At 35.9% G+C, this 15755-nt stretch overlaps 1 protein-coding gene across 4 annotated transcripts in view; it reads left to right on the top strand.

Moving 5' to 3' along the window:
- LOC129748565 (nocturnin) overlaps positions 1-15755 on the top strand; it is a 125445-nt gene that overhangs the window by 40792 nt on the left and 68898 nt on the right. The window contains exon 2 of one of the 4 annotated variants that reach the window (XM_055743216.1): positions 115-850. The exons of the other annotated variants lie outside the window; for them this stretch is intronic. Within the exon in view, the coding sequence (XP_055599191.1) occupies positions 336-850 (515 nt within the window). The 5' untranslated portion in view covers positions 115-335. The remainder of the gene's footprint in view (positions 1-114; positions 851-15755) is intronic. 4 annotated transcript variants of the gene reach the window in all.

The following is a 15755-nucleotide window of genomic DNA, read 5'->3' as shown; positions in this document are numbered from 1 at the left end:
AACAGCAGCAGCAATAGCAAAAAACACTCACAATAATTCGCATTCGGGGGGCTTGGCTTGGCTCGGCGATCGTTGCTGTTTTAGTACAACGCGATATTTTCCCTCATCCATCAGTCTCAGTCAGTGCAGGAGTAAAAGTTGAACTGGTCGAACGTGCTCGATTCCCATTTGAAAACGACAACGAAAAAGACGTCCGTCGCGGTGTTACGGAGCGGTTTAAATTTTGCACAGTTGTAAACAACACGTCAAGTTGTTTTAGAACCCCGAAATTGGTAGCTTCTAGAAGTGTGAGCTGCTGTATTACAAAAAGGGAGGTAAAAAAGCTGAAGAACGGAATGAGTTTTGACGAAATACAGCCAGTAAGTTTCATTATGGAAATCTTAAATGGGGGGAATTTTGGCGGTGTTTGTTTATCGAAGGATCCGGAAGATAAAGTGGGTGGTGGTCAAGTGTCCCGAATGGTTGCCGACAGTGTGGAATCCTACCGGAGGAACAGTTGCCGGAAGGACTCATCCGATGTGACCGGTGATGGGTTTGCATTGGTGCCAGTGGTTAAAAGTGATGATCACACAACAGTGCAAACGTTGGTGGTAAGGAAGATCAGTCTTGACGAAGAGCGGGAAAGCTCGGAAGAAGAGGAAGTGGATCTCAGTCAGTTCGAGAACGAGAAGCAACGGAGGGATTATTTTCGGAAGGAGCTTGCGATATTCGAGGCATCGCTCAAAACACCGACCACGGTCAATCGGAGATTGGTTGCCCGTAAAATTCAACTGGAAGGTGGTTTCGGGGATCATGATCTTGAGGAAAGGGAATGCATTCCGCCGCGCCAGCTGCTGATGTATTTAGTCAGGTAAAGCTATTAAAAAAAAAACAAAACAAACAAAATTCTGCTTCAATATGATTTTTTTTAAACTACACCTAAAATTATTTTCAGAATTTTGTGATATTATAGTTCTTGGTTTATGAAATGGATGAATAAAATAATAATGATGGGTGGATTAGAAAATGAAAGACATCTGATTGACTTAGATAGTGTACGTATTTAAATTTATTTAAACTCTAACTGTCTATTAAACTGTGTAAATTGTGTAGATCTACGGTACAGTGTTCTTTTTGAAAGAATAAAACTTAGTTTATTTCAGTCAGTCTTTATTCTGAACGCAGATAGTAGGGGAGAATGTGGATACTTGATTCCTGAGGATAATTGATTCCTCAGCTATATCCTCACCTAGAATGTCTTACAAGATCAAATGTTCTTAAAAATTTGCTTGTTATTCCAAAATAAATGGTGATACGGTCAAAATTTGGTCAATATCAACTTGACGCATTTCTTTCAATTTTGCATTTAAAAACCCTGAACACCCCTCATTTTGAAGGTGTGTGTGTGTGTGTGTAGAATGTTGCTCCTATTTTGATTTTGGAATTCACTCTTCAGCTGTCAAAATGCCGTCCAAGGAAGAAGAGCAGCGTATCAAAATTTTGCTCGCGCATCGCGAAAATCCGAGCTACTCGCACGCAAAGCTGGCAAAATCGCTAAAAGTTGCCAAATCAACCGTTACAAATGTAATTAAAGTGTTTGGGGAACGCTTGTCGACAGCCACGAAGTCTGGATCGGGGGGAAATCGAAAACCGGAAGCCGCTGAGACGACAAAGAGGGTTGCCGGTAGTTTCAAGCGAAACCCTAACCTCTCTCTCCAAGATGCCGCAAATAAGCTGGGTATATCGTCAACAACCGTGCATCGAGCCAAAATACGAGCCGGACTATCGACTTACAAGAAGGTAGTGACTCCAAATCGCGATGATAAACAAAATACGACGGCCAAAGCGTGATCCCGGAGGCTGTACACGACGATGCTGACGAAGTTAGACTGCATGGCAATGGACGACGAAACCTACGTCAAAGCCGATTACAAGCAGCTTGCGGGACAGGAGTTTTATACGGCAAAAGGAAGGGGAAAGGTAGCAGATATTTTCAAGCACATGAAACTGTCAAAGTTCGCGAAGAAATATCTGGTAGCCATCTGTACCTGTGGCTTGAAAAGCAGCATTTTCATAGCTTCCGGGACTGTCAACCAAGAAATTTACGTGAAAGAGTGTTTCAATAAACGTCTGCTGCCTTTCCTGAAGAAAACCGGTTGTTCCGTACTGTTTTGGCCGGATTTGGCATCTTGCCATTACGGTAAAAAGGCCATGGAGGCATTAAGTCTTTTCGCTTTGATGAACAATAAATTCAATTGACATCGCTGCTGGGTGCCTAGTGAGGTCTTGCATGGCAACTTTTCATGCAATACTTCGCGTGGCTCCAGCAGTGATGTCAATTGAATTTATTGTTCATCAATGCGAAAAGACATACCCCTGTTAAACCGCTAATAACTTTTTTGCCTAATAAGATACTAAGTTACGGTCTTCAACAAAGTTGTTCAGCGGAAAATTTTCTTTTGCAAATTTATAAATTGACACAAAAACCATAATCAGGCTCGGTTCCACAGAAAAAACAAAAATGATATTGATTTTTCAGTACAAAATATTCAATTTTCCCATACAAACCTAAAAGTTAAAATTTACTCATGTAAACGTTACTTAAAAATTCTGCAAAAAATCATGGATGAGTTTTGGACCAAAACGAAGCTTTTAAGACCTCAGGGTTTGAGAAATTCAAAAATGACCCCAAATCGACTCAGTCTAATGTCTCAAGGCGCTCACAGTTTCTGTTTTTCGACATTCATTATGCCCGCATTTCTATACCCGTGTGATGTTCAGAAATCCACAGCAGCATAGTATCACTACATTGACTCCACGATTCTAAGTGTTTCTCGAGTGTCCCGATTAGTGATTTGATAAGATATTTTTCCAATTTCTTTATTCTATCGGAAAATAAAAATAATCTCTAAACCCATATTATACCTATCGTGTTTCAATTTCAATGTTCCTCTGAAATTTTAACATATGTACATATTCGATTCGAATTTGCCAACAAGCTCGTACATTTTGTTTTGCCAAAATCGAACTTTGCCGAAATCTAACGATTTTTGTGACTTTTTGTTTTTTTGGTTTTTGATTTCAAATAAGGCTTGAACACATATCAATTTCTTCTTTTGTCACCCCCCCCCCCTGCGAAATTTCCAAAATCCTGAAGGGGGGAATAAATAAAGTTTGATATATTTTAAGTAAATTTCAAATGAAAATTCAAATATCCGAAAGATTACAAGACCCAGAAACAAAATTTCGGAAAATGGAAGTTAATTCACATTTTGTATTCTTGATTTTATTGAATTTTTCGATAAAAAACTACTTGATTTATAGGTTTTATGCAATAATATAGTATGCAACTTGGTTGAATACAAGCTTTCGTGCAATTAATTCCAATTTATTTGTTTTTCGCATAATTTTTTACTGTCCCCCCCCCCCCCCCCCCCTTGCGATGTTCCATTCCAACTCCGAGTGACAAAAGATGGATTTGAAATTTGTTCCGGCCTTATTCAAAATTAATGTAAAACATTGTATTAGCCATCAATTGGTTAGACTGGCTCAATAATATAAATTTTAAGCAGTATTCAGAACAAATGTTGCCAAAATCGAACGGTCCTATAAGACCTAATGCGAACCCCAACGCCTTCAATTCAATTTAATCTGTTCTTCTTGATGAGGTGGTTAAAGTTTAGGTAAAATAATTCTTAATTAGTGTTGAGAAATCATCCCAAGAATAAAATCATCTAATCGAACACAGTATTCTGAGGCGCAATATGTTACTCCAGGAAAACGAAACTTGTTTCCTGTCGGTTCGACTCACATGGATACTCGCTCGACTTTGTTCGGTAGAAACCGCGATCGAGAAAAATAAATAAATCAAATTTGCTCGATTTGCGATATGAAGACCGAGCGATGGTGGGACCGAACGAGAGAACGAAATGTTTAGAACGTAAATCCTGGAATATTCAACGATCCAGCAAACCGTTCACCGAACATACCCATACTCACCTGAACGATCGCTGGCTGGGAAGGCATTAATTTTAACATCTCTTTGGTTTTTTGAACCCATCATCAGAACCCCCTGCTGCAAAGTCGTCCCGCTCGACGAATCACTTCCGCAATTCTAAAACGGTGTATAGATACACATTTTATTTATTGTTGTCCTATGTTCGTTTGAACCCCCACATGGCGTGGAGGCGTGCGGAGGCGCATGATTCGCGCGCGCAGGAATTGAACCGATTAGAGTTGAACCCTCCACATCATTTGATGAAGTTAAGGTTCGTTCCATTAGTTGGCGCTTAGATCGGAGTAAATCCAGCCAGCTGAACCTTATCGGATCCAACCGATCCAGATCTTGTTGCCCATTAATCTTGTAATTGGTCGGTTCAGATGAAAAGTACCTCCTATAAATCGCCTGGGAACCGGTTGAGTGTATGGAGTGGATTTTCTCGAAACTCTTCCTGAGCAACGAGTTTGCATATCATTAATCAACGGTTAGCTTGATTCAGACTCTGTCAGTGTAGCGAGCCCCAGGCTTGAATCGTTTATTAGGTGTAATTGCTTGATTGAATTTACTGATTCCGAAAAGCTTGATCATCCTGTTTAACGCGTGAAGATCGGATCATCAAAACATTGGGATTACGACTATCAAGCTTTGTAGTTGATGAACTACAAAGTGGTGACGAAGAGTTAAACATGGAATGAACACCAGAGCTATCTTGGAAAAATGATGTGGCTTACAATCAAACCCTTTAATGGCATAATTTGTTCTTTGGTTTAACAGAACTTATGTGTATACTGTTTCGAGATTTTTCACCAATGTCGAAAGGGCAAAAAGTGTAACATTTTTACTAGCACCTTTGTCTTTAATTTCAGCTTTAAATTGTCTTGAATTCATTTCTTCTTTCGTATATGCTTTATAACTTGAAAGCATAAAACATTAGTTAAAGTCTTTGATAAAAAAAAATGATAAAAGATGAAAAATGAATGAAAAAACTGAATATTCAAACATTTTTGTTTAAATATATAGAGAGTTACTTTGTTCAACAAAGTTGTAGAATACGCAAAAATATGAAGTTTTGTTTTAAACATCAAAACTCTATCACCCTTATTCTGGTTTACGACGTATCTGCCATTCGTTCGAACGGATACTTTCGATCGAATTCGAAAAAGCTATTCTTGTTTTCGTTCGAATGCAATACGTTCGATGTTGGTGTTACCAGATGAACTTCGAAATTTTTAGGTAGCCCTGCTGTATAAAAATGACAGTTGTTGACGTAAAATTCCTATTTACATGTTTTTCACTCTCTTGTTTACATTTTTTTATTGGCCAGCGACGGTAAATATTCGATTTCGCGTTTCAAGAAGCCAATTCTAGGTGTTCTGGATGGTGATTTTCAGGAGAATGTGCGGTGATTTGGCGGTGCGGTTTCTGGAATGTAATCAAACCCAAACAAGAGCGTCAACAGTAGCTGGAGCTGATCTCGGCAACGAAACTAGCCCGGCAAAATGCCATCGTCAGCAGCAGCAACAAACACCATTTGAACCAAGGCTGGCTGTTTCTGTGGTCTAGTTGGTCTCCGATCACAAAAAGTTACTCGTGATGCCAATCAGGAATAATAAAGGCGCTCCCGCTATCAGTCCTGCGAAGAATTGTTCCGTCTCAGAAAACTTAAATATCGAAACTCGACGCTGATCACGATATTAAAATTAATGATTATGCCTAATAATTTACATGCAAATCTGAATCTACACTCCTGGACAAAGATGAAGTTTTGATGTTTTCAACACAGTTTCACATTTTTTTTCGTATTCTTCAACTTTGTAGAACAAAGTAAAGCTCTTTCTCTTGATACAAAAATGTTAGAACTTTCAATTTCAATTTTAACTTAGACTTATTTTTTAGGCTTTAAGTTATGAAGCATGTTTGAAGGAGCAAATGTATTTAAGATACTTTAGTGCTAAAATAAAATTCAAAGGTGCTAGGAAAAAAAGATCTATTTTTTGCCTTTCTGCAAAGAGACTGCAAAAATTATTCGTTGGGGTTTAGTGGGTACTTGATGAATTGTTATGACCTGCTTTTTCTATAATATTTTTGCTAATGCATAAAAAAGGTTTTTTTTTAATGCTGTTTGATTATTCAGTTTTAAGGTCGTTTACATAAATAGTTATTCGAATTAAATAGATACTTCTTAAAAAATATCCTAAAATCTTTCAAACGGTCAGCTGCTTTTGTATAAGGAATGCTTAATCAACAGAATAGGAAGCTTGCTTTCATTGCTGATTAAATTATTTGAGTTTGCTCGTAAATCTGGAAAATTTAGCATAATTGAAGCCCTCAGAATCGGAAGGAAATAAGTGCCAAAATCTTTGATTTTGAGTTAAGCTTACCAATCGATTTTTATTATATTAATCTACCTCTGGTGCTAGTTGGGTGCTAGGTCAAGATTTGGATCTGAGAACTATTCGATTTTAAATATTTTAAATCAAATCTTATATATAAAAATGGAGGCGTTTTCTTTGTGATAACATCACGTATGAATGGTCGGTCGGAATGAAGTGAAATTTGGTATCCGAGGGTTTTTTGGGTCAGAGATGGTTTGTATAATACTTTCAAGAATCTCACTTTTTATGAAAGGGGGGCCCTATACAAAATTATCTCTTCACATCTTCTTATATATAAAAATGGAGGCGTTTTCTTTGTGATAACATCACGTATGAATGGTCGGTCGGAATGAAGTGAAATTTGGTATCCGAGGGTTTTTTGGGTCAGAGATGGTTTGTATAATACTTTCAAGAATCTCACTTTTTATGAAAGGGGGGTCCCTATACAAAATTATCTCTTCACATCTTATATATAAAAATGGAGGCGTTTTCTTTGTGATAACATCACGTATGAATGGTCGGTCGGAATGAAGTGAAATTTGGTATCCGAGGGTTTTTTGGGTCAGAGATGGTTTATATAATACTTTCAAGAATCTCACTTTTTATGAAAGGGGGGTCCCCATACAAAGTTATCTCTTCTTCACATCTTCTTATATATAAAAATGGAGGCGTTTTCTTTGTGATAACATCACGTATGAATGGTCGGTCGGAATGAAGTGAAATTTGGTATCCGAGGGTTTTTTGGGTCAGAGATGGTTTGTATAATACTTTCAAGAATCTCACTTTTTATGAAAGGGGGGTCCCCATACAAAGTTATCTCTTCTTCACATCTTCTTATATATAAAAATGGAGGCGTTTTCTTTGTGATAACATCACGTATGAATGGTCGGTCGGAATGAAGTGAAATTTGGTATCCGAGGGTTTTTTGGGTCAGAGATGGTTTGTATAATACTTTCAAGAATCTCACTTTTTATGAAAGGGGGGTCCCTATACAAAATTATCTCTTCACATCTTATATATAAAAATGGAGGCGTTTTCTTTGTGATAACATCACGTATGAATGGTCGGTCGGAATGAAGTGAAATTTGGTATCCGAGGGTTTTTTGGGTCAGAGATGGTTTGTATAATACTTTCAAGAATCTCACTTTTTATGAAAGGGGGGTCCCCATACAAAGTTATCTCTTTTCACATCTTATATATAAAAATGGAGGCGTTTTCTTTGTGATAACATCACGTATGAATGGTCGGTCGGAATGAAGTGAAATTTGGTATCCGAGGGTTTTTTGGGTCAGAGATGGTTTGTATAATACTTTCAAGAATCTCACTTTTTATGAAAGGGGGGTCCCTATACAAAATTATCTCTTCACATCTTATATATAAAAATGGAGGCGTTTTCTTTGTGATAACATCACGTATGAATGGTCGGTCGGAATGAAGTGAAATTTGGTATCCGAGGGTTTTTTGGGTCAGAGATGGTTTGTATAATACTTTCAAGAATCTCACTTTTTATGAAAGGGGGGTCCCCATACAAAGTTATCTCTTTTCACATCTTCTTATATATAAAAATGGAGGCGTTTTCTTTGTGATAACATCACGTATGAATGGTCGGTCGGAATGAAGTGAAATTTGGTATCCGAGGGTTTTTTGGGTCAGAGATGGTTTGTATAATACTTTCAAGAATCTCACTTTTAATGAAAGGGGGGTCCCCATACAAAGTTATCTCTTCTTCACATCTTCTTATATATAAAAATGGAGGCGTTTTCTTTGTGATAACATCACGTATGAATGGTCGGTCGGAATGAAGTGAAATTTGGTATCCGAGGGTTTTTTGGGTCAGAGATGGTTTGTATAATACTTTCAAGAATCTCACTTTTTATGAAAGGGGGGTCCCCATACAAAGTTATCTCTTCTTCACATCTTCTTATATATAAAAATGGAGGCGTTTTCTTTGTGATAACATCACGTATGAATGGTCGGTCGGAATGAAGTGAAATTTGGTATCCGAGGGTTTTAAGGGTCAGAGATGGTTTGTATAATACTTTCAAGAATCTCACTTTTAATGAAAGGGGGGTCCCCATACAAAGTTATCTCTTCTTCACATCTTCTTATATATAAAAATTGAGGCGTTTTCTTTGTGATAACATCACGTATGAATGGTCGGTCGGAATGAAATGAAATTTGGTATCCGAGGGTTTTTTGGGTCAGAGATGGTTTGTATAATACTTTCAAGAATCTCACTTTTTATGAAAGGGGGGTCCCCATACAAAGTTATCTCTTCTTCACATCTTCTTATATATAAAAATGGAGGCGTTTTCTTTGTGATAACATCACGTATGAATGGTCGGTCGGAATGAAGTGAAATTTGGTATCCGAGGGTTTTTTGGGTCAGAGATGGTTTGTATAATACTTTCAAGAATCTCACTTTTTATGAAAGGGGGGTCCCTATACAAAATTATCTCTTCACATCTTATATATAAAAATGGAGGCGTTTTCTTTGTGATAACATCACGTATGAATGGTCGGTCGGAATGAAGTGAAATTTGGTATCCGAGGGTTTTTTGGGTCAGAGATGGTTTGTATAATACTTTCAAGAATCTCACTTTTTATGAAAGGGGGGCCCTATACAAAATTATTTCTTCACATCTTCTTATATATAAAAATGGAGGCGTTTTCTTTGTGATAACATCACGTATGAATGGTCGGTCGGAATGAAGTGAAATTTGGTATCCGAGGGTTTTTTGGGTCAGAGATGGTTTGTATAATACTTTCAAGAATCTCACTTTTTATGAAAGGGGGGTCCCCATACAAAGTTATCTCTTCTTCACATCTTCTTATATATAAAAATGGAGGCATTTTCTTTGTAATAACATCACGTATGAATGATCGGTCGGAATGAAGTGAAATTTGGTATCCGAGGGTTTTTTGGGTCAGAGATGGTATGTATAATAGTTTCAAGGATCTCACTTTTGATGATAGGGGGTCCCGATTTCCATAAGAATCTATTGGCGAGCACAATGCAGTTAAGGACGTGTAGATGAAATTAAACATTTATGACGATTTATACTTTAGAAGGTAAAACGAAGTTTACCGGGTCAGCTAGTTAATATTAAAAATACGAGTTTTGTTTCTTAGCGATAATTTCTTATTTTTATTCTGATTTTGGTGTACATTACGAGATGACAACAATCGAAAACTCAGAAATATTCATCATTTACAAACAATCAATTCATTTTTGAGAATAATTATCCATGAATCAGATTCCAATCGAGAATCCAAAATCAGTTTAAAATTTTATGTTTTAAAAATCATTTAGTATTTTGAATTCCAGATAGAAAAATTAGAAATTTTTTAATGAGATTCAAAGTTTATACTATCATTCAAAGTTTTGTTACAGGAGCTCAAATTTAATCCAAATAAAAACATTGAATTCAACAGTTCTTTTCCCAAGGAAGCACATGTATCCTAATATGTGATACAGGTGTGAAGTACTGATTTTGATTTGTTATACCACATTGAGTTAATCGGGCTCAAGGTAAACACTCAAATGTTAAATATGTATTCAAAAAAATCATCAGGTTTAATTCTTTAAAAAATCTATTGCAAAGTTGATTTTCATTTATGAGAGAAAGATTTTTTTCATATGAACAGGTATCTACGAGTAAAATTTTTACTTATAACAGATTTGCTCACATTATTGCATTTAAAATTTTAAGAACTTTTATTTCCCTCACTTTTTTCTATTACAAGGAAATTTCTCTTTTAAGTTGTTATCATTGTTATTGATATTTTTTTTTTAATTTTTGAAAAATCAAAGCTAGAAAACTTAGATTTAATTTTTCTTATCAATCCTTCAAAAAGTCCTGATTCAATTTTTTTAAATGCAAAATAACTTTTCGTAGGTTTGTCGAAATTTTTTCCTTATTTTTAGTTATTCAAAATAGTAAAGAACAATGAGTCATTTGGAACAGATCAGAGTTGTACTAGAAAGTTTTAAAGTGATTCTAAAGCCTTCTTGAAAGTAACATAAGCAACGCCAGATTAAGGGGGGGGGGGATTTGGAGAAATGCCCCGGGTCCCTCGACAAGGGGGGTACCCCGAGAGCTGATACAATATTTCGAATAGTTACAAACAAAATTTGGACATTTGATTTTGAGATTTTCAACAAAAAATTCAAGCAGAATCCAGCAATTATTCGAAAGAAATTTAAGAAGAAAGTAAGAAAAAACATCTTGTGCTTTTATTTTTATCGAAGACGTCAGTAGTTTTCGTTTCGTATCGTTTTTAAATCTCCAGAGAACAATAATTTGTAATTTATGTTCAAAAAATTATGTATTCTCTGAGATGGCATATGATAAAAATCGATTCAAATGAGCCCCCCGAGGAAAATTGCCTCGGCCCAACCGATGACTCAATCCGGCCTTGAACATAAGTGACCCTTTTTTCTTTACGGTGCTTATAATTTCTTATGAATTTTTAAACCTTTTAAATTGATGTTTCTACTAAGATACTTAGAAACAGTTCAAATTTAATTTTGGTCTGATATATTTTTTTTTCTCCGTCAATTATCACATATTGATTTGATCAAATAAAGTTTTGTCGTATCTTATTTTTAAAATTATTAGTCAAAGACATAATCTTACTTCAGATTGGATTTTTATTTTTTATTTTTTCTGAATAAGTAATTGTTACAGTGGCGAAAGACGTGAAACTTCTAAATTGAAAAGTCATAACGAGTATGTATAACCAATTGATCAATTTGCAGTTATGATTCAAAACGGAATTCCCAAGAGCGCCCGGCAAAAAAAAACGCTAACCTTGACATGCTATCTCAATCTTCACAATCATTTCCACAGGTTTTGCTGCAAGTGTACACATTCGTAAACTGCAAGATACGAAATATAACGAAAAAAAAAACAATTTGTGAACCCCGACCAAATGTTCATGTTCAGCTAATAATCTCCTATATAAGCTCATAAGCATCATGGGTTGATTCATCGACGCGTGTCGATTGACAAAAGCATGGCGCACAGGTCGTAGCGTCGTGACGCATGTCTGATGCCATTCATTTTTGCCTTTTTTTGCATCGGCTCGGCTAGCGCAATATGATCCCAATTGATCAAGCACGTCTTGTGTGATCACCGATTGATTGCCGATTCTCACGAAAACGCACAATCACGGTGTGAAACGGTAAATCTAGAGAGAGGAGAAAAAAACTCGATCGTTTATTGCCCGGTTGAGTCAGTTGGATTTATTGGTTCGAATCAAGTCCGCAAACAAGTTCCTTTTTTTTAGTTGCCTTTTTTTTCCTCTCCTAGCGCCACGGCATGGGTAATTTACGAAGGCAATTATGACGACAGTAATGACGTTGACCTGAGTGCATTTGCTTTACTGACGACGATTGCTAACTGCTTACTTACTTACTTATTTAAGTTAAGAGTAGAAGAGAACGGACGCGCCTCAAAAACAGGTTCAGGTCAGCGGAAGATTGATCTCTAGCTAGACTACGCGACGCGGTGTCAGTGACTTTTATGGCTCCTTTATAGAGTAGGTTTGGCAAATTGAGATTAATACTGTTTCTAATCGATTTGTTTTGATATAGAGATTTTAAACTCGGAATGGAACACTGAATTAAGCATTTAAAAATTTTATTTATTTTTTTAATTTTTGATAACGAAAACCGCTGTTTAAGTTTTTTCAAAATACGTTAAACGCTGCTGAAACAGTTCTTTCTACGGCTTCAGAAGTTTTGCTTGCCCTTTTATATTTTTTGCCATCGTCAAGTTATTTTAAAATCTGCAACTTGTTGAAATTCTGTGTATTAAAAAAAAAAGAAATGTTTGGAGAACATTCAATAAATAAACGCGTAAATTTAACTCAAAGAATGTTTTTGCACTTCCCTTACAAATTTGATCCTCGTTGTTGATCTCAGAGTTGACATGGTGACTTCTGGACAAAATTTAACGTTCAAGGTTAGCTTTCCGAAACAAATCTAGCTTTTGAGACTATCTTGAGACAAATCTTGTTCTTTCAAGTTTTGATCTTTTGTTTTAAATAAGTGTTTGAAATAAACTTGATATTTTAAAATGCGCGTATCGGAATGCTTTGTATGGTATAATTGATTGAGTTGATTTAGGGTAGTTTTTGAATTTTTCATACCCTGGGGTCTAAAAAGCTTCGTTTTACTTCAAAACTCATCCATGATTTTTTTGCAGAATTTTTAAGTAACGTTTACATGAGTAAATTAGAGCTTTTGTGTTTCCACTTCCATCTGTACCGTTGAGCCGTCAACACGTACGCCGGAGCATCGTATCGTTGCTGTGTACCTGCAGGAACATTTTTACATTATTTATTTTTTCCTTACCTGTTTTTCCATCAGCACTTTTCAGTGCTAAAATTATTTTCATTTTCTTTTATTCATATTTTCTCTTTTCTTTCCAGCATGGGGAAGTCATCGGCCGGCTCAAGAGCCGGTAGAAAGCGAATTGCCGAAACTAATTCAGGTCCATCGCCCAAAAAAGTTGAAATTTCCAATTCATTCGATGTCCTTCATAACATCGGTGATGAGGAAATATTCATATTTAATTCTGATAAGAGTACTAAGAAACCTTCTTCTTCTTATACTCTTAAAAACGAAAAGGTTCCACCAATTACGGTCACGATTCCTGACTTCAATGCCTTTCGAAAAGAAATCGTCACTTCCGTCAAGGATGTGAAGATTTCTTTTCAGATCGGTCGAAGGGGAACTGCTCGTATTTTGGCGGAATCTTTTAATGATTTTCAAAAAATTTTAAATTATTTGAATAATAAAAAACATCAATTTTTTACTTACGACACAAGAAGTGATCGTCCTTTTAAAGTTGTACTTCGTGGTCTCACCGGCGATCAGACACCGGATGAGATCACAACTGAATTAAATTCTTTGTTAGGTTTTTCTCCAATTCAAGTAATTCAAATGAGGAAAAGAACCAACACGAATAATATCAGTAGTGTTGGTTTTGCTCCTGAGCTTTATTTGATTCATTTTAAAAAGGATCAAGTTAATAATTTGCAAATTCTTGAAAAGGCTCGTCTTATGTTTCATTGTCGAGTCAAATTCGAACCTTTTCGAAAATCTTCAACCAATTTCCTTCAAAATATTACGCAATGTCGTCGTTGTCAAGCTTTTTGTCACGGCACTAAAAATTGTAGAATGAATGCCAGATGCATGCTTTGCGGCTCATTCGATCATGAAAAATCTGAATGCCTTTTTGGTGGTGATAAGCCACAAACAGAATTTTTCAAGTGTGCAAATTGCGCAGGTAATCATTCCTCGAATTCGCTAGACTGTCCCATCAGGGCAAAAATTATTGCTTCTAGGAAAAATCCCAAAGTTTCCAGAAAAGTTTCTTCTCCTCCTTCCTCTTTTTCGTCTTCACACGTCGGGCCGGCAAACAACCTGCCTGTTCGCAGTCAGCCCCGGCCTACATTGGAATCACGGCTGGGTAATACCCGAAGTGTTTCTAATGTTACCTGTGCTGATTCTGCGCCACAGACTCGTTGTTTATCGTTCTCAGAGGTGGTTGAAAATGGGTTTCCCTCTTCAGGCATAACTAATAAAAATGGGAAAACACCAAGTCTCAACGTTCATGCGAAGGCTTGGGAAAATCCCCGAAATTCAAATACTTGTTCTTCTCCTTCATTTTCTGATCCTAACAATTTTGTTGATTTGGGTGAGATTACTGAGGAAAAATTAAAATTTTTGCATCAAAATTTAATGGAAATGATGCAACTTATGTTGAAAGCAAATTCAATGTTTGAAGCTTTCCAAACTTCTTTTAATTATGCTAACAAAATTATTATGACTTTACGATTCCCTCATGGATCCAAATAGATGTTTAAATATTATGAATTGGAATGCTAGATCTGTGCTGGCTAACCAAGATGAATTCTTTTTATTTTTGAAAACTCAAAACATACATATTGCTGCCATCACTGAAACTTTTTTAAAGCCGGACAATAACTTGAAAAGCAATGCTTTCTTTAAAATTTTGCGAAATGATCGACTTGATCGACAAGGTGGGGGTGTAGCTATTGTCATCAATAGTCGTCTCAAATTTAGACTTCTTCCTTCTTTCAATACAAAAGTCTTAGAAACAATTGGAATTGAATTAGAAACGTCTATGGAGAAAATTATAATTATTGCCGCATATTTGCCTTTTCAATGCAGCGGTGAACAGAAAAATTTTTTGAAGGGAGATTTACAAAAACTCACCAGAAACAAATCTAAATTTTTTATTATTGGTGACTTTAATGCAAAACACCGATCTTGGAATAATATTTCATCAAATTCAAATGGGAATATTTTATTTAATGACTGCTCTGCAGGTTATTATACTGTTGAATATCCTAATGGGCATACTTGTTTTTCTTCGATTAGAAATCCTTCCACAATTGATTTGGTTCTAACGGATTTAGGCGAGCATTGTAGTCAATTAGTTACTCATGCGGACCTCGATTCAGACCACCTTCCAGTAACTTTCTCTTTATCCCAAAGTCCCATTGAAAACCCTTTAAAATCAACTTTTAACTTTCAAAAAGCTGACTGGGAGCGATATAGGAATTTTATTGAACGTAATTTAGATGTAAACGTTCCACTGAATTCAATTGAAGATATTGATTTGGCTGTAGAAAATTTGACAACTTCAATAGTCAATGCTAAAGCCGCTTCAATACCCAAAGTTAAACATAAATTTAATCAACCTTTAATTGATGATGATCTTCAGTTTTTGATACGACTGAAAAACATTCGTCGACGCCAATATCAACGTACTAGGGATCCTTATTTGAAATTTATTTATTGCGACCTTCAAAAAGAGATCAAACGTCGTTTAAATTTCATCCGTAATGAAAATTTTGCTAAAGCAGTAGAGGACATAAAACCCTACTCAAAGCCGTTTTGGAAATTAACTAAAATTCTGAAAAAGCCCCAGAAGCCAATTCCTACTTTGAAAGATGGGGATAAACTTCTTTTAACTAACGCAGAAAAAGCTCAAAAATTAGCCCAACAGTTTGAGTCTGCTCATGATTTTAATTTAAACGTTGTTAGTCCAATTGATGCTCAAATTTCCCTTGAATTTGATGATATTTTTTCTAAGCAAAATGTATTTGAAAGTTCCTGTGAGACAAATATTGATGAACTTAAATTGATTTTCAAAAAAATTAAAAATATGAAAGCTCCGGGGGAAGATGGGATTTTCTATATTCTTATAAAAAAGTTGCCTGAAAGCACTTTAAATTTTTTAGTTAAAATCTTCAATAAATGTTTTCAGTTGGCTTATTTTCCCAATAAATGGAAAAATGCCAAAGTAACTCCAATTTTGAAACCTGGAAAAAGTGCTTCAGAGCCTTCAAGTTATCGACCA

Source organism: Uranotaenia lowii, chromosome 2 (genome assembly GCF_029784155.1).
Source record: "Uranotaenia lowii strain MFRU-FL chromosome 2, ASM2978415v1, whole genome shotgun sequence".
NCBI lineage: Eukaryota > Metazoa > Arthropoda > Insecta > Diptera > Culicidae > Uranotaenia > Uranotaenia lowii.
This window is presented reverse-complemented; position numbering and strand designations above follow the sequence as displayed.